Source organism: Neomonachus schauinslandi, chromosome 10 (genome assembly GCF_002201575.2).
Source record: "Neomonachus schauinslandi chromosome 10, ASM220157v2, whole genome shotgun sequence".
In the NCBI taxonomy this organism is placed as follows: domain Eukaryota; kingdom Metazoa; phylum Chordata; class Mammalia; order Carnivora; family Phocidae; genus Neomonachus; species Neomonachus schauinslandi.
The window spans coordinates 43,417,602-43,438,017 of NC_058412.1; the positions used below are offsets into that span (position 1 = coordinate 43,417,602).

Sequence of the window (20,416 nt, forward strand, 5' to 3'; positions counted from 1 at the left end):
GTTGAATTTTTCCCTAGAGGGACTTCATTTCAGACAGAGGCCCAATGATTACTCCACATTTCCAAGTGTGTAGAAATCCTATAAAATGACACTGGTGCTAAAGATGTTTCAGGGAAAGGCAAGAGACTGAGTTAGATTTAAGGTCCCTCAGTTTTTCAGGGAAATCTGGGCTCTTACACCATATTTGTTTTCTCTCAAGCAGACTTACTTCTAGAGCAAAGGTTGGCCTGCTTTCCTGTGAAGGGGCAGCTAGTATATATTTTAGTCTTTGCAGCCAGCTGATCTCTTCCATGGCTACTCAACTCTGCCATTGCAACACAAGAACTGACAATACAACTTTATTTACATAAACTCTGGCAGAGAGCCAGATTGGGGCCACAGATAGTACTTTGCAGGTACCTGTTGTATATAGTTTCATCAATGGATTTTAGTCTTATAGCATTCCACTCTGTCTATGTCACTATGCTGCATTGCTACTGCAATTCCCTGGCTATTTCAGGCTCCATTCACCCATTGCTTACTTACACCTGAGCATCTGCTGGACCCATGTGCTTAAGAAACTGAGAAGGCTAGAGATAGCCACAAAGAGCCCCCAAGTGGCCAGTATGACTGGTACTATTTGACCAAGTTGACTTTTCTTCTCCCTTTGCCTCATGTTCTGCTAGAAAACATAGGTTATTCCAATGGTCTCTAAGTAATTCCTTTTGTAGCAGAAGCTTTGAGGCAAGGAATTAAGAGGAAAGGTTAGATGGAAGTGTAAAAGTTGTTGGCTTTTCCCCCAAATTTTGGGAATTAGGAGGATATCTGGCTGGGTTGCCTGACCTGCTTGACATAGTTCTCTAACCTGGACTAAACTCCAAATACTGGTATTTCTCCCTAATTTGGCAAAAAACAAAAAACAAAAACAAACAAAAAAACAAAAACAAAACCACACACACAAAAACAGAAAACAAAACAACAAACAAACAAACTGAGGGCACTTCAGCCGGTACCATAGACCGGCTAAACACACAGAGAATGTGCCCAAAGAGCACCAGGCAAGCAGGTTGCTATTGTGATATGTTGACACAATGCCTACTTGATCAGTCACAAGTGATGCACCTTCAACTAGTTATTATGGCATCTGTGGATACAGCCTCAGGACCACATTGATCTAAGCCTGCAGATTTCAAAGGAGGGGCTGAGGGAAATCTGCTCAGTCAGGCATGCTTTATTAGTGTGGACTTGTTCCTGCCCCTGCAACTCTGTGCCCCCTTCTCCCTGCTCAACTGCCCAGACCTCCTGGCTTGCCATGACTAAAGGTGCTTTTCAGCTTTTCAGTCACCCTCTTTACACAGTTGTAACTTAGAGCACAGCTATTTAAGGCAGCCTAATCCTTGCTAAAATTAAAGGAATCATAAAAATATAGAAGTCCTGCTTTTAACAGTTAAGAGGATTGATGCACTCAGTGACAAACCAGGGAACTGTGGAATGGGTAAAGGAGGGGCTGAGAGTGGTTATCCACCCAAACTTCTCACAAGCACCTATGGTTGGGTCAGATGGAAAATCCCCTCCAAACACCAAAGTCTTCAGGACAAATGGTTCTCCTTTAAACCTGGAACACTACGGCATAATCCATTCAACTGTTTCCCATTGAATATACCAGGCAGGTCTGCTAGTCTCCTGATCTGCACTTAATCAGATATCCCCCAGCTAAAATGAAAGTCCTTTACTCTTTTCACCCTTAAAATTAATTAGAAAAATAATTATCAGAATCTCATTCATGGTTCAGTGTCTTGCATTGGGCTGGACACAGATATGGATAACTAAAGGAAGAAATAAAATGGTGATTATATTAAACAGGAAGCCTATTATTATGATTATTATTGAGAATCTCAAGACTCATTAGTAATTAATAGTTACCTGACACTTGTCCTATTAAGGGAATTTTAATAAAAGCTATAAACTAAGACCAAAGTGAATCAACTTTAACAATTACAGTCATTAAAAGGACAGGCTTCAGAGTCAGCCCACTTGGGTTTTCTAACTTAGGAGTTCTGTATCAGTATGAAATTTAATTTTATTTCTGGGACTTCAATACTCTACTCTGAAAAAAGAAAAAATCTTTTGATAGTAATGCCCCCTCCACGGAATTGTGGTAGGGATAGTAGGTGAAGTGTTAAGGAACTCTAAATAGAGTTCTTTACTGGACTTTTATCTGGGTCTTAACTGTAGGCAAAGTAAAAAAAAAAAAAAAAAAAGAAACCAACATCAGTTTTGAAGAAAAACCCATCAATGATTGATAATTACAAAATCACTGATCTTAACTCAATTTCTAACAACTAAAATTGCTGGGTGAAGGGATAAGCTCCAATCTCTAAATCGGAGGGTGATGGAGGGGTCTTAAGTAGGTTGAATAAAAAACTTTTGCACTAAGGGGGTGCCTGGGTGGCTCAGTTGGTTAAGTGTCTGCCTTCCACTCAGGTCATGATCCCAGAGTCCTGGGATCAGCCCCACATCAGGCTCCCTGCTAAGCAGGGAGTCTGCTTCTCCCCCTCCCTCTGCTGCTCCCCCTGCTTGTGTTCTCTCTCTCTGTCAAATAAATAAATAAAATCTTTAAAAAACAAAAACAAAACTTTTGCCCTGGGGAAAAAAATCTTCGAGGTAGCTTTTACCTCTAAGAGTTACAAATCCATAACTACTGAGTCCATATTTCCTTTTTCAGAGATAGTTAAGAAGTAAGCTCAGAAAATATTACTGCTTTTCTTTCTTGTCTCTCTTTCCCTCAATTCCTACCTCCCAATTTTTGGGGTAACTGGAAATCTTTGTACACATGTAACATAAAATCATTATTCAGCTTTTAAAATAAGCATTTAAAGAGACTGTATCTTTTTTCATGAAGTTAAAGATAGATGTGATTTTTTTTCTACCTCTGTTTGGGGGACATTCTTTGTTGAGACGATTACATTTCTTGGCATTTTTTTTTTTCTGTATATGAAGGAAATTTTCCATGCTCCAGCCTAACAAAAATACCTGTTCTGGGTACAGTTTCCTGAAATGTGGCACCATATGTGCATCAGTAAACATTATGTGTAGAGTAAATTAAACTGAGCCTTATAATTAGGCAGTAAGGAAATTACCATAGACCTGAAAGAGTAAATCAGCAGTATTAAAATGGTCTCCATTTTCTCTGAAGCACTTCAGAGTGCCATAAAAAGCCCATGTCACTGTGATAAATATCGAGAAGAAATACATTTGGAGCAAGACAACCTAAAAGACACCACAATTCAAATAGGTCTTCAAATCTAGAGTCCAAGGTGTCAGCTCATAAAATTTAAAAGTCAGCCCTTCTGCCACTAATGTAGGGGGAAAAAAGAAAACCACCTGACATTGAGACTTTCGGGGGGGAACTTTCTCATATAGCAGGTGCAGTAAAGACTTTAATAGATAGAAATTCTGGAGCAGAGCCAAGACTGAGGAAAGATTCACCCATCATAAACAAAATAGCAACACTGTAAATAAAGACAGGATCAGTACTGCTGTTTTTTTCCAGTTTCTGGTAACTGTCCTGTTACTGATCCTATCTTTATTTACAGTGTTGATAATTTGCTGATAATGGATTTTTTTGCATTAATTTCTATTTTCTAAAATACTATAAGAATATTATTTATCTTGATTACTGAGTTTTTTGGTGTTCCCTAAAATTTTGTACCTGAGGCTACTGTCCCACTCTCCCTGCCTTTGTCTTGACCCTGAGCATGGCATAGTGAGCATTCAGACAGACCATCCATCTCTAATCTTGGTCCACAAGGAGAGAGGGCTCAAGCATGGATTCTCTTTCTCTCTAAACAGATATTGTATCTGTGAGGTGGAGAGGTCTAGCAGAGGCTCTCGTAAAGGATTAGAGAGAAGTTGGAGGGCTTCACAGTCCTCAGATACATCCCCCAACAGATTGCAATGAGGTCTGAAAGTTCCCACTCTCAGAAACAAAGGCAGAGGAATTCAAACCTGCCAGAACATCATCGATTATCTGGAAAGCTTATTACAGTACAGAGTTTAACGTGCCACTATATGTACATGAAATCAAAATCTCCCAAGATGGAGCCATATATCTGCATTTCAGTTGGTTCTTGAGCTGACTTTTCTAAAGTCAGTCCAGCAACAGGAAACTTCTGGATTAAGGCATATAAATTCTCTATTAAAATGCAAATAGCTATTTTATCACAGTGTAAGTGGACTTTTTTTAACAAATCTAGTTATTAAAACAGTGGAACCAGAGACATGAGAGTTTAGAATGGAGGGAAACTGATGACTGTGACATTTCTTGGGTGCCAAGGTTGCATACAGGGCAGTCTTCCTTCTTTCAATCCCTGTGTGGTATAAGCTTACTTTATTTTGGCAACTAGGATATGTCCTGAAGAAACAAAAAATAATAACACTTGGGAATAGGCAAAGTCACATAAATAACTTAAAATCTACTGTAAAAAGTGTCATAATAAGGGTATTTTAAAATGCTCCAGAGCCTACTGGATAAGCCCTGTTTATAGGAATTGGATAAGGTTGTGATGATAAGGTGACATTTAAACTAAGCCTTGTAGGAAAAATTGTGACTTTTCCTGGGGGGGGGGCGGGGGAAGAAGAAGAGAGTGTATTCAGAAAAAATTGTGAATTTTCTTGGGGGAAAAAAAAAAGAAGGGAGAGAGGGCATTCTAGGCAGAAGCAAGTGCAAAAGCATGAGGATGTGTGAATGCTGACTTAAATTGCTGGAGCTAGAGTGAGCTGAAGGCAGGAAGGCCTGGGGTAGAGGGGAGTGGTTGTGAGGCTGTCACCATCATTTTTATGAAAAGCAATTAAGCAGTGCCAATGGGAGTGGATAGAAAGGAATGGACTGGACATGCATGTAGGAGTTGAAATCCACCAGACTGAATGACTGATGGGGATTTAAAGAATGATAATGGGAGGAGCTTTCCTCTTGGAAAGTTAATTACAGCAGGAAGCACACAATTGTGTAGGGTGGGGTGAGGTGAGGATTTGGCTTTCAGGTATACTGGAAATTTCATTCAGCCAAAAAAGACAAAGATTTGTCAGAGGCATATAAAGTAAATAGATGGACATTATAAGCAACATCCTCTTCTTCACAATTTTCTACCCAAGCAAAGAGCATTGTTGAATTCCCTCAGCCTTCATTAGTGACATTCACCAGAGCCAGCAAGGCACACAGTGATGAGATCCTAGGGCAAATGGGCTGCCAGCAGGGCTGGTGGCCATAGCAGGAAAGGCAGGGCCTGTAGGAAGATGACTCACTTTCTAAATTTCAGATGTATCCAGCCTCCTTGGGAAAGGGGGAGATAAAGAAATATCAGCTGCCCTGGTGGAAATTTCTCCTTGGAAAACTGATGCCGGCAGCCATTTCAGGTAATAAAAGATAATGTTGGCAAGGAGGGGTCAAAGGGAACAGATATATTTGACCACAAGCTGACTGCAATGATCCACTGAGTATGTTCAGTCAGAATCAAAGCGATTAGCTGTTATCATCAACTCTAGAAATACTTCAATTCAGGCCATAGTGGCAAACTCTTGTGCAACACGCTTCAAAATTATCTCCCTTGCAGTGACAAGTTTGGATAAGAAATCCCAGCCTAAACATAGCCTCCAACAATGAATATGGGCCAACTTCATTTAATCAAGATGAGTGTTCTGGTAAGCTAAAACAACATTCTTAAAAAAAAAAAAAGTTCCTTGTTGTTTAAATCATCGTTGTTGAAAATCTTCCAGAATTTCCTGCTGAGGAATTTCATCCTAGACAATATGATAAAAAAAATTTTTTTTTAATAATCCTATAGCTGATTGTCCAGTGTCAGGGTTAGGATTCTTAATGGTATTCTCCTAGAATAGGAGAAGGTATCAGAGATTAGACCAGCTACAGATATTCTTTTGAATGTGTTTTGGGACTCAACCATTGCTACTTATCCTACCCCTTCCCACTTTTCCTTGACTTCCAGGCCCTGGAGAAATTAGCAGAAGAGAACAAATCAGTAGCTGAACCGCATGATTGAGCATTTTCCTATTCACACATATGTTATAGATCCCTCCACTCAGTACAGTGTGTTATTTGATTATTCAATGTTAATCAAGCTACTGGACTTGTTCTGTGATCTAAACTCACTAATGAGGGAGAGGTCAAGCTTGGTGTCCTATACAAACTGTGTTAATGTGTTAGTAATCAACTATAGGCTGGCTCATAAGAAGAAATGAAATCACTTCATGACTTGAACAATGTATACATGAGAAGAGCTTGCCCATAGTGATATTTTAAGAACTGTTTCCAACTGATGAAATCATGTACTTTGAACTTGTCCTAATGAGTATTTTCCAAGAGATAAATAAGTATGTGGTGCTCTGACATTCAGGACTGTCATATCAGGATTTTCCTAAGGTAGAGAGATGGCTTGAATTTATAACCCATTTTTAAGAGACATGTCCAAAGGATGGCCTTTCACAGTGCTCTTGAGCCCTCTGCTACCTCTGTCCTTCTCCTCCTTGCCTTTTTGATTCTGATCTTTGGTGCTTCTGATGCAGTTTGTCTCTGTCTGTCTCTAAGTTGTTTATGTTCTGTATTTCAAATCCCAGTCGCTGTATGATCATTCTCTGGTCTCCATATTTCTATAGCAGCAAGGCAATCTGACCTAGGGAATAAACTCTAGGGATTATTAACTCTGACATAGGTTTTCAGTGTGAAGAACATTAACCTAAACATTTGGAAAAAATCAATATTTTATTTTATTTTTATTATAGCCATATAGATAGCCTCATGTCCTTATGAGGAAAAGCAGATTTAAGTCTGGAAATAAGTGATTTTAAAATGTTATCTTACAATGACTCTAAAAATAATTGGCCCCATCATGAACAGATGTAAGAAAAAGAAGTGAATGCCTTAAAATTCCTTTTTTCTGTAAATGTTTTTGCAAAATCTATAATTCACACTTTGAGAAGCCAGCTACCTAAACATAATAGCACTTTTTAAAAAGAGGACCCAGTGAACCATAACAGCTGGAAACCTGAGAGACAATATCATAACACAACTAACATCATTTTTTGACATTCACCGCAGATTTTTTTTTCTGTATATAGTATGTACATGTCACCCATCCCAAACCCTGAAGTAGTAAATGTGCTGTTGGAAATCATAAAGCACCTCTATATATTTATGTTAACCTTCCTTCTTTCCCAACTGCATCCCCCAGAGTAGTTTGGGATATGGGTGACCCAAATGCATATGCTGGTTCGATGGAGGGGCAGGATGGGGAAGGGTTATGAGCAAAGACCCTACAGCCAGACTGCGTGGGCTGAAACCTTTATGTATCCATACTCCATGTGGCCCTGGATGCATTACTTTAATTCATCTCCTCATCTGTAAAATGAGCATGATGACCTCTTCTGTCTCATAGAGCTGGTATGAGGATTAAATGTGGTCCATTCATGGAGAGAACTTAGAAGAGTGCCTGGCATGTTTTACGAACTCAATACCTGTCAGCTATAATTTAGTTTTCATTTTGTGGGCAGTGATTTCAGAAGCTGCTGCTGATTACTGCCCACCTTATATTTTTTATATAAGTTCTCTATGGAGACAGGGTCTTGAAAAATACACTTTAAACATACCATCCAATGACATTTTTTGCTTGTTTGTTTTTAAATCCTTTGTTACATAATCTATTCCATTAAGTGTTCGTCCCGATGTAAAATCAGTCTATACATGACTTTCGTTGTTAGTTGAAAGTGTTCTGATTGTAATAGCAAAATTAACACTTTTGTCAAGTTGACACTTACTGAATCTCATTGCTGGAATTATTGTGATGGTTATTAAGGGTGAAGGGATAAGAATTAGGCCCTTGATTAGTTTGGGGAGTGAGAGAGTTGCTAAGTTTAGCAACACCCTAACTTATTATGATTATTATTTATTAGCTTCTCATAGGGAAACATTTGGGTCCTGATTTGCTTATCAACTTGGGAAAAAAAAGACTAATAACAGGACCAAAATAATAACCAGGCTAGACCAGCATCCCTGTAAGCTTAGAGAAAATCAAGAGACCACAGGTGGTCTCAGAGTTCACAGGTGGCACAGAGAAGGAGAACAAGCTGGCAGACACAGACTGGGTCCTCTCTAAGGGATGGGTAGACCATGTGGGCTACTAGGTACCCAGGCGGGGAGTCAGCCAAAAGCTTTTGTTTTTATAATGGTCTGATTCCAGAATCACAGCAGTGACAATAGCTCAGACATGGGCATACTGTGCCCGCAGCTCTAAAATTAAAACATAATGCTTAAAGCTGGCAGTTATATTCCCCTAAATCCATTTTTAATTCCAAACAAAATACTCTTAAGAGGATTCTGCTCTACCACTGCCCACTCTCATGGGTTTAATTGGCAAGATGGTTCTAAGCCAATCAATTTTAAATAACACCCTGGGGTTCCTGCAACCTTTTTCATAATTTATGACTCCCCATTTCTTTGGGATATACTGTCTAAAGAAAGGGGATCCACTCACTTGAAGATCCTACTTAAACAGAAATCCTTTTTATTCAATTACTCTTGATTTTTTTCAATTATCTACAAAAGTCTACTTTTTTTTTTTTAAATTAGGGAAGTCCAAGATTATGATCATGATTGACTTTATTTCTTTTTAATTTGGTGACTAGAACTTTGCAAGACTCCAGGGTCACCCTTCTGAAGGACACTGCCCAAACTTAGGGCTCTGAAAAAGAAGCAAGAAACTTGAGAGTGGAAACTTAAGGAGAGTCACTAGAAATGTTTTTCTTTGCTTTCAGCTTTTTTTTTTCCCATTGTGATTTGATTGCTCTAAATATTGTATACAGGATTACATGTGTACAGGGAAGTAGACATGGACACTGGAGGGTTTCCATTTATAATCTCTTCTAATAAGGTTTGTCAGAACAGAAAGTGTTTCAGCCACAGGAAAACATTCATTTGAACCACTAGCATTCAGGGGGCCATAATACCTCACTACTATTAGATACTAAGACAAAACCTTGTTAATCCAATTAACTACCTACCCAAATCTAAGATGAAGGTCTACCTGAGCCAAGCTAATCAGAGTTGTTGCATATTCCATTTGTGTAAGTGCTAGGTAGCTTCTGTTTAGATCAGAGAAGCTTTTGTACCACTACAGGTGTACATGGAGAAACAGAAGAGATGGAAAGAAAGACAAAAATATCCCAACATATGGATAGGGATGGAACTGACAGATGGGAACCATCTTAGTTCTAGAAAGGCAAATTGGGAAAGAGAAAGATGTTTGAACCAAATGTGGGGATGTGGTGTGAAATTATGCCATAACTTTTGGATCTTAGTATCATGAAACAATTCTCTTAATCTTTATTCCTCTCAATCTTTGGGAAAGGTGAGCAGAAAAATAATTCTTTTATGCATGGAATGATTTCAAAGGATGACATACTCCTTCCACTGCCATCCTAAAAGAAGTTCTCCAAGGAACTTGTCACCAAAACATTTCAACTTTTACCATAAATTCCATCTACAAATTTCACCACTATCCTCAGTTAAAAAAGAGTAAACCTTTTTCTGAGAATTTTAACACCAGAGTAAAAATTACTTTATCCATTCCTTCCTAATAAGACATAAAAAGTTGCTATGATAGGTCCATAAGCTCAGAGAGCTGAGGTTGCTGGCTCCTGAATGTAACAGAATGGTCTCTTCTATTTTTTTTTAATATATATATTTTTTTATTTATTTGAGAGAGAGAGAATGAGAGACAGAGAGCACGAGAGGGAAGAGGGCAGAGGGAGAAGCAGACCCCCCGCTGAGCAGGGAGCCCGATGCGGGACTCGATCCTGGGACTCCAGGATCATGACCTGAGCCGAAGGCAGTCGCTTAACCAACTGAGCCACCCAGGCGCCCCCAGAATGGTCTCTTCTAAAACCAAGAGATTGAGGATGTGAGAAAACTCAGTTCATGAATTTTGCCTGGTTGACAATCTAGCCAAAGAAAGGGCCTAAAGAAGATATACTCCCACTGCTTCAAAATCTGTGATCATCAAGCATTAGGACTTGTGGCATAGGAAATAAATGCAGATTTCTTTTGCACTCATTCAATCTTATACAGCTTATAGATAGCTTACAGATTTGGTTTGGCTCTCTACTTTTATATATAAGAAATGAAGACCAAGAGATGGCAGATCCATAGTCACACAGCCAGTTCAGTGGCAGAGCTAGAAGTAAAACCTTGGGCTCCAGACACCTGATTCAATGTTTCCCATTAACCCCAGTCCCAATTCCTACTACCCGTATCATTTCATATCAGATGGGGATTTGAATGAAGAGATGGTCTAAGAGGGCAAAGAGATAGACCTGGCCAAATATCCATCTGGTATAGGACAACGTTTTATTCTCTCTCATTTTAAGGTAAAATAAAAAGCAAATGCTTCCCCCACAAGGACCTGTTAGCTGGGTAAACTAGAGTCTTCATATTCCAGAACCAATTGTGATTTTTCTCGAGGACATTAGCTCAAGCATGCCTACAACCTACAGATGATATCCTGAAGGGGGACGAGAAAATTCCCAGTAGTAATTAGAAGGGGTGTCTTCCTCTCATTCAAGCCACTTCTAACATGCTCCTTGGTCATTCTTGCCCAGGCACCTTTCTAATCTTGTCTGTACTTGACACATAAGAGCAGCGAGTGCTAGATGCAGCCATGCCAGTCGAGCTTTTCCTGCTGCACAAAGTAAGTAAGGCTCTTGCTGCCTCAGGGAAGTGGTTGGTTCTAGTGACTAACACAATCAACACTTAATGAATGAGACAGATATATGCAAAAGCTACCAGTAGGAGACAGGATGCTTCTCAGGCAGAAATCAAGAGGGGGGAAAAATGGCAGAGGAGTAGGGGACCCTATTCCAACTGGTCCCCGGAATTGAGCTGGATATCTACCAGACCATTCTGAGCACCCACAAAATCAGCCTGAGATGTAAGAAGATAGATCTGGATCTTTATAAACAGAATATCGCAGGTGGTTGGTTTTGAGGTACGAAGCGGGGAGCCGTGATTCCACAGGCAGATATCAGAGGATAAATGGCAGTGAGAGGGAGCCTGGCTGTGGGGATCCTACACCACTGGTGAGCAACAGCCTCCTGCGCTGGGGACGGGGCACAGACTCCCAGACTGGTAGTGGAGGGGAAAGGACTTTAGAGCAGTCCCTGGGATGGCGGTCGTGCATGCAAACTGGGAGTGGCTGGCGGTTTTAAAAGCACAAAGGGCAGAGGCGTGCCCTGACCTGGAGGCAGGAATGGGGGCGCTGCAGAGGGGCACACAACCCAGGACGCTGCAGTTTATAGCAGCACAGACAGAAACAGAGATAGTGTGGCCTGGAGAGCTCACTGAAGAACAGACTGCGATCTCTCTGCTGTGAGGAAGAGGGTTGGAAACGGTCTCTTCTGCTCTGACTTTCGGAAGAGACGTGGAAAGCCACCAGAGAACAAAAGCCCCCAAAACTGGTTCTCACTGAGCCCATCCCTCGCCACAGGGAGGCAGGGCAACTCTGCCCAAATAGGGTTGCCTGAGTAACAGTGCAGCAGGCCCCTCCCCCGGAAGACAGGCTGGGAGAACAAAAGGCCAGCAACCCTAAGGTACCTAGAAAACAGGTGCATCTTGCTTGGGTTCTGGTCAATAATTTGGACTCTATACATTCCCTCAACCACCCATCAACAGAGTGACTAGGAGGAGGAACCCCCAAAATAGGAAAGACTCAGGGATTATGACTTATGCCGCAGATTTACAAATGGATGCAGATATAACCAAGATGTCGGAGATGGAATTCAGGCTAGCAATTGTGAAGACAATAACTAGAATGGAGAAATCAATTAATGGCAACATAGAGTCTCTAAGGGCAGATGAAAGCTGAATTGGCAGAACGTAAAAATGCTATCAATGAGATCCAATCTAATCTAGATAATCTAACAGCTAGGGTAAGTGAGGCAGAAGAACGAATCAGTGACCTGGAAGACAATTTAATAGATAAAAAGGGAAAAGAGGAGGCAAGGGAAAAACAACTCAGAATCCATGAATATAGAATCAGAGAAATAAGTGACACCATGAGGCGTTCCAATGTCAGAATCATTGGAATCCCGGAGGGACTGGAGAGAGAGGACTAGAAGATATATTTGAGCAAATCGTAGCTGAGAACTTCCCTAATCTGGGGAATGAAACAAACATTCGTGTCCTAGAGGCAGAGAGGACCCCTCCTAAGATCAAGGAAAACAGGCCAACACCCCGGCATGTAATAGTAAAACTCGCAAATCTTGGAACCAAGGAAACCATCTTAAGGGCAGTTAGGGGGAAGAGATTCCTTACCTACACAGGGAGGAACATCAGAATAACGTCAGACCTATCCACAGAGACCTGGAAAGCCAGAAAGGCCTGGCAAGACATATTCAGGGTACTAAACGAGAAGAACATGCAGCCAAGAATACTTTATCTGGCAAGGCTGTCACTTAGAATGGATGGAGAGATGCAGAGCTTCCAAGACCGGGAGAAACTGAAAGAACATGTGACCACTAAGCTGGCCCTGTAAGAAATATTAAGGGGGGTTCTATAAAAGGAGAAAGACCCCAAGAGTGATCTACAACAGAAATTTACAGGGACAATCTATAAAAACAACGTCTTCACAGGCAACATGATGACAATTATTTCATATCTTTCAATGATCACTCTCAACATGAATGGCCTAAACGCTCCCATAAAACGGCACAGGGTTGCAGATTGGATAAAAAGACAGGACCCATCCATATGCTGTCTACAAGACACTCATTTTGAACCTAAAGATACATCCAGACTGAAAGTGAAGGGATGGAGATCTATCTTCCATGCCAGCGGACCTCAAAAGAAAGCTGGGGTAGCAATTCTTATATCAGACAAATTAGATTTTAAACTAAAGTCTGTAGTTAGAGATACAGGAGGACACTATATCATTCTTAAAGGGTCTATCCAACAAGAAGATCTAACAATTGTAAATAACTATGCCCCCAATATGGGAACAGCCATCTACATAAGCCAACTCTTAACCAAAATAAAAAGTCATATTGATAACAATATGTTAATTGTAGGAGACCTCAATACTCCAGTCTCAGCAGTAGACAGATCATCTAAGCAGAAAATCAACAAGGAAACAAGAGCTTTGAATGACACACTGGACCAGATGGACCTCATAGGTATTTATAGATCATTCCACCCTAAAACAACAGAATACTCATTCTTCTCAAGCGCACATGGAATTTTCTCCAGAATAGACCATATACTGGGTCACAAATCAGGTCTCAACCAATACCAAAAGATTGAGTTTATTCCCTGCATATTCTCAGACCGCAATGCTTTAAAACTGGAACTCAATCACAAGAAAAAATTTGGCAGAAATTCAAACACTTGGAAGCTAAAGACCACTCTGCTCAAGAATGTTTGGGTCAACCAAGAAATCAAAGAAGAACTTAAACAATTCATGGAAATCAATGAGAACGAAACACATCGGTCCAAAACCTATGGGATACTGCAAAGGCAGTCCTAAGGGGGAAATACATAGCCATCCAAGCCTCACTCAAAAAAAGAGAAAAATCCCGAATTCACCAACTAACTCTACACCTTAAAGAACTAGAGAAAAAGCAACAAATGATGCCTAAGCCATGCATTATAAGAGAAAGAATTAAAATTAGAGCAGAAAACAATGAATTAGAAACCAGAAACACAGTAGATCAGATCAATGAAACTAGAAGTTGGTTCTTTGAAAGAATTAATAAGATCGATAAACCACTGGCCAGACTTATCCAAAAGAAGAGAGAAAGGACCCAAATTAATAAAATTATGAATGAAAGGGGAGAGATCACGACCAACCCCAAGGAAATAGAAACAATTATTAGAAATTATTATCAACAACTCTATGCCAATAAACTGAGCAATCTGGATGAAATGGAGGCCTTCCTGGAAACCTATAAGCTGCCAAGACTGAAACAGGAAGAAATTGACAACCTGAATAGGCCAATAACCAGTAACGAGATTGAAGCAGTGATCAAAAACCTCCCAAAAAACAAGAGTCCAGGGCCTGATGGATTCCCTGGGGATTCTACCAAACATTCAAAGAAGAAATAATACCTATTCTACTGGAGCTGTTTCAAAAAATAGAAACAGAAGGAAAACTTCCAGACTCATTCTATGAGGCCAACATTACCTTAATCCCCAAACCAGGCAAAGACCCCATCAAAAAAGAGACTTTCAGACCAATATCCCTGATGAATATGGATTCCAAAATCCTCAACAAAATCCTAGCTAATAGGATCCAACAATACATTAAAAGGATCATCCACCACGACCAAGTGGGATTTATCCCTGGGATGCAAGGGTGGTTCAACATCCGCAAATCAATCAATGTGATAGAACACATTAATAAGAGGAGGGAGAAGAACCATATGGTCCTCTCAATTGATGCAGAAAAAGCATTTGACAAAATACAACATCCTTTCCTGATTAAAACTCGCCAGAGTATAGGGATAGAGGGAACATCCCTCAAGCTCATAAAATCCATCTATGAAAAACCCACAGCAAATATCATCCTCAATGGGGAAAAGCTGAGAGCCTCTCCCTTAAGGGAGAGGAACACGTCAAGGATGCCCACTCTCGCCACTGTTGTTCAACATAGTACTAGAAGTCCTAGCAACAGCAATCAGACAACAAAAAGAAAGAAAAGGTATTCAAATTGGCAAAGAAGAAGTCAAACTCTCTCTTTTCGCAGACGACATGATACTTTATGTGGAAAACCCAAAAGACTCCACCCCCAAATTACTAGAACTCATCCAGCAATTCAGTAATGTGGCAGGATACAAAATCAATGCACAGAAATCGGTTGCTTTCTTATACACTAACAATGCAACTGTAGAAAGAGAAATTAAAGAAACGATTCCATTTACAATAGCACCAAAACCCATAAGATACCTCGGAATAAACCTAACCAAAGAGGTAAAGGATCTATACTCTAGGAACTACAAAACACTCATGAAAGAAATTGAAGAAGACACAAAAAGATGGAAAAATATTCCATGCTTATGGATCGGAAGAATAAACATTGTTAAAATGTCTATGCTACCCAGAGCAATCTATACCTTCAATGCCATCCCAATCAAAATTCCAAAGACATTTTTCAAAGTGCTGGAACAAACAATCCTAAAATTTGTATGGAATCAGAAAAGACCCCGAATCGCCAAGGAGATGTTGAAAAAGAAAAACAAAGCTGGGGGCATCAAATTGCCTGATTTCAAGCTATATTACAAAGCTGTGATCACCAAGACAGCATGGTACTGGCACAAAAATAGACACACAGACCAATGGAACAGAATAGAGAACCCAGATATAGACCCTCAACTTTATGGTCAAATAATCTTCAACAAGGCAGGAAAAAACATGCAATGGAAAAAAGACAGTCTCTTCAATAAATGGTGCTGGGAAAATTGGACAGCTACATGCAGAAGAATGAAACTCAACCATTCTCTAACACCATACACAAAGATAAACTCAAAATGGATGAAAGACCTCAATTTGAGACAGGAACCCGTCAAAATGCTAGAGAAGAACATAGGCAGTAACCTCTTTGACATCGGCCACAGTGACTTCTTTCAAGATACATCTCCAAAAGCTAGTGAAACAAAAGCAAAAATGAACTTTTGGGACTTCATCAAGATAAAAAGCTTCTGCATAGCAAAGGAAACAGTCAACCAAACAAAGAGGCAACCCACAGAATGGGAAGATATTTGCAAATGACACTACAGATAAAGGGCTGGTATCCAAGACCTATAAAGAATTTCTCAAACTCAACGGCCAAAAAACAAATAATCAAGTCAAAAAATGAGCAGAAGACATGAAAAGACACTTCTCTGAAGAAGACATACAAATGGCTAACAAATACATGAAAAAATGTTCATCATCATTAGCCCTCAGGGAAATTCAAATCAAAACCACATTGAGATACCACCTTACACCAGTTAGAATGGCAAAAATGGACAGGGAAAGAAATAAATGTTGGAGAGGTTGTGGAGAAAGGGGAACCCTTTTACACTGTTGGTGGGAATGCAAGTTGGTACAGCCACTTTGGAAAACAGTGTGGAGGTTCCTCAAAAATTTAAAAATAGAGCTACCCTATGACCCAGCAATTGCACTACTGGGTATTTACCCCAAAGACACAGATGTAGTGAAAAGAGGGGCAATATGCCCCCCAATGTTCATAGCAGCAATGTCTGCAGTAGCCAAACTGTGGAAAGAGCTGAGATGCCCTTCAACAGATGAATGGATAAAGAAGATGGGGTCCATATATACAATGGAATATTACTCAGCCATCAGAAAGGATGAATACCCAACTTTTACATCAACATGGATGGGACTGGAGGAGATTATGCTAAGTGAAACAAGTCAAGCAGAGAAAGTCAATTATCATATGGTTTCACTTATTTGTGGAACATAAGGAATAGCATGGAGGACATTAGGAGAAGGAAGGGAAAAATGAAGGGGGTGGAAATCGAAGGGAGAGATGAACCATGAGAGACTATGGACTCTGAGAAACAAACAGGGTTTTAGAGGGGAAGGGGGAGGGGGGATTGGTTAGCCCGGTGATGGGTATTAAGGAGGGCATGTACTGCATGGAGCACTGGGTGATATACCAAAACAATGGATTGGGCGCCTGGGTGGCTCAGTCGTTAAGCGTCTGCCTTCAGCTCAGGTCATGATCCCAGGGTCCTGGGATCGAGTCCCACATCGGGCTCCCTGCTCGGCAAGAAGCCTGCTTCTCCCTCTCCCATTCCCCCTGCTTGTGTTCCTGCTCTCGCTATTTCTCTCTCTGTCAAATAAATAAATAAAATCTTAAAAAAAAAAAAAAAGAAAGAAAGAAAACAATGGATCGTGGATCACCACATCAGAAACTAATAATGTATTGTATGGTGACTAACATAACATAATAAAATTTTTAAAAATTCAAAAAAAATTTCAAAAAAAAAAAAAGGAAATCAAGAGGGGATTTCATTGTAACTTTATGGATGGTATAACTCTTCTAGAAAGAACACTACCAAAGAAAGTGGAGCTCACCATGGATAGAAAATAAGGGTTACCAGACAATAGGGTTACCAGTGTAGACATAGCACTTCCAAGATAAAATGGGGCCCTGACCAGAGATTTTTTTCATCCCCAAAAATAGACCTGTCAGACTAATACCATTAGCCATTCAAATCATCCAACTAACTTTCCTTGTTTCGGTCCCCAGTTTCCCAAACAACCATCTGATAAGCAAACATTCCCCTCATGACTTGGATCCCCAAAAGGAATACACAGGGTCAGAGACCATAATTAGCCCATCAGATTAAGAGTTGTGTTTCCCATTAACCATCAGCATTTTTGTTTATTCATTTAAGGTCTTTGGAGTTGTGATAAGTAAGAACCAGCAGAAATCAGAAACTGGCTCTTTATATACCTGGATCTGGAAAACTGAAAAACAGATTGTAGAAGTTGGTGAATTCACCAAGTCTCTACCTGGGAAGATTGTTTCTGGGCAGTTAGCATGCTGCCTCTTCAGAGGGTGTTTTCATCACACATCTTGAGGCTGTCACATCTGTCTGCTCAGCAGACTACCTTATTGATGAAATGCTTCTGTGTATATGTAGATGCTATGAAGAATAGCAACTTGAATGTCAGCTCTAAGAAGGCACCCTGGAAAAGGACATTCTTGAAAACCACCACTCAGTACCATGCACTTAAAATAAGAACAAAAACAGTACCTGTCTCCTTAGGTCTCTTGTTTTCTTGGTCATCTTATCAATTGCAATGTTTAGAGGATCTCCTTTTTCTTTTCTTCCAGTCTATTAAGAGAAGAGAAACAATCTCTGGTTTAGAAAATTCAATGTTAGAGACATTAAAATTTAAAAAAAAAAATTCAGAAACACACTTGACTGGTAGAATCCAAGCAAGAGAGAGAGAGAGAGGGAGAGAGGAAATTCTTTTCAATACACAGCTATTACGTGTTAGTTTTCTAAACTCTAAAGTTGGTTTTCTCTGAAATAAAAATTTAAATTGCTGAAAAACAATATATTCTCAGGATGGTTTACACATATGTCCATACTCAACTTCATGCAAGTATGTTTTCTTCCTGCTCCAGACATTCATCAATTAAGTAAACACAGGAGGTTTGCTTTTGCCTTCAAATACAAATGTTTTTTTGCTACTCTCTTATGTAAGCACAGTTCTGAATAGAAAATGATTGAGATGATAAAAACCAAATTAGAAAACATTTAAAATAAATCATCAGAATTCAGAATTTCATTCCAATATATCCTAGACCATATTGTAACTTCTGTATCAAAGTCGAAAGAGATGCTTTACTACAAAATATAGTGTTTGTAATTTCTGTTCTGTCATGCACTGGGATGCTAAACATGATAATAAGGAACCCACAGCTTGAAATCATAAGGAAAATGTCCCTTATGACTCTAAGAGGCAGAGGTAAAGGCAATACAAACAAACAAATGAAAAATCCAAAAATCTCTTCTTTAATAAATTATTCACTTAGAAGTTTGGGAGTTTCACTGAATAGTTTCTTTTTCTCTTTTCTTTTCTTTTTTCTTTCCTTTCTTTCTTTCTTTCTTTCTTTCTTTTTTCTTTCTTTCTTTCTTCCTTCCTTCCTTTTTTTTTTATGGCTATAGTAAAACAATTAAACCAAACAAAATAGAATCTATATTATCTTTTTAAAACCACAACAGGAACAACAAAATCCCCATGGATGGAAAGCTCTACATAACTTTATGGATGGCATTATCTTCCCTTTAAGAGAAAATTATTTTCAAAAACTTTTCAAATATATTAAATTATCTATCCTTTAGTCAAACACCCTATAGATTTATTTATTTATGGTCTTAGTGGCGAGTCAATTCTTGTTCCATACTCAAGTCTCTGTAGAGTCATGTAGGTCTCTATAGTAATTTGTGTATATGATGAAATGATAACAAGATAGTGTGTTTTGAGGATCCATAGAAATTACCATTCAAGAGATTTCTAAATATTCTCTTCCAATGACAAAATCCTGGATACATAAAACTGATACATATATATATATATACACATCAGGTCTACTTACAACTAGATTTAAAGCAGTCATTTTTTCTGCAACTTGCTTAATTATTTTTTTTTTTTCTGAACAAACGTCTGATGTATAACCCTATATAGTTTTTACTAAAAAGCCAAAACCAGGGTATATGTCTGTATATTTTTAACCATCTAAAATCTTATAAATCCCCATATCTTTTCCACTCCCTAAACTCTTATTCTGACCCTTTCATGTGTTACACTATAAACTGAAGTTTATAAGTAGAAAGAGCTTAAAATAAAATGGTAACATTTTACAGTGTTAAAATATCAGTGTACAAATAGCTCTAAGAAAAGAAAAGTGTATGGAGAAGAACAATGTGCTGCATTACCTGTGGAGGGAAGCTGGTTACGCGGTAAGTGTGACTCTGGTGCCCTGTCTCCAGATCCAGGCATGCCATAAGCCTAGCAGCCAAAGCTGCTTCTTTTCTCTTTAGCTTTCTTCTTGCAAACAGGATGTTCACCATTAAAATATGAGAAGGTCTAGCCCATGATCGTTCTGAGAACCAGATTTCCTACGTCCTATTTATGATAGTAATAAAAACTGACTTTGAAAAACTACAGTTATGAGTTGGTTTAAAATGTGGCTATGAGAGAAGGAAACTGGATCACTGAACTTTTCAATGTAAAAAACAAAAAATCAAGACAGTATGAAAATACAAAATGATTACTAAAAAAAATACTAAGTGTTAGACACTGGGATCATTTCTTCCTGCCAGTGGCATCTCATTATTGCCATTTGAGAAATGAAAAAATAAAACCAGAACAGGCCTGGGATTAGGGAGAGGGCAATGAGGCACTGACCTCAGATATGACATTTAAGGGGGCACCAAAGAACTCAGTAATCAAGATAATATTTTAATGCAATATTTTCAAAAATCAAATTAATGCAAAAAAACCCATGTTGAACAAATACCAAAATTTTAAATAAAAACAGGATCCCACACGGCAAGGATTAGGATAAGGCAAGTGAAGTGAGTCACGTAGGTCAGGTATTTCTTAATTTTAAATTTAAGAAAACTGGGGATGGGGATGAAGGAGTGCACTTGTCGTGATAAGCATTGGGTATTGTATGAATACATGTATGAATACATGAATATATGTATGTATTGAAGTGTTGAATCACTATATTGTACACCTGAAACCAGTATTACACTGTGTTAACTAACTGGCAGAAAGAAAGAAAGAAAAAAAGAAAGAAAGAAAGAAAGAAAGAAAGAAAGAAAGAAAGAAAGAAAGAAAGAAAGAAAGAAA

The 20,416-nt window shown here is 39.1% G+C and overlaps 1 protein-coding gene across 4 annotated transcripts in view; it reads right to left on the reverse strand.

The window, feature by feature from the left end:
- CTNNA2 (catenin alpha 2) overlaps nucleotides 1–20,416 on the reverse strand; it is a 949,691-nt gene that overhangs the window by 244,038 nt on the left and 685,237 nt on the right. For all 4 annotated transcript variants that reach the window (XM_044919117.1, XM_044919118.1, XM_044919116.1 and 1 more), the window contains one exon: nucleotides 17,803–17,883. In XM_044919117.1, the coding sequence (XP_044775052.1) occupies nucleotides 17,803–17,883 (81 nt within the window). The remainder of the gene's footprint in view (nucleotides 1–17,802; nucleotides 17,884–20,416) is intronic.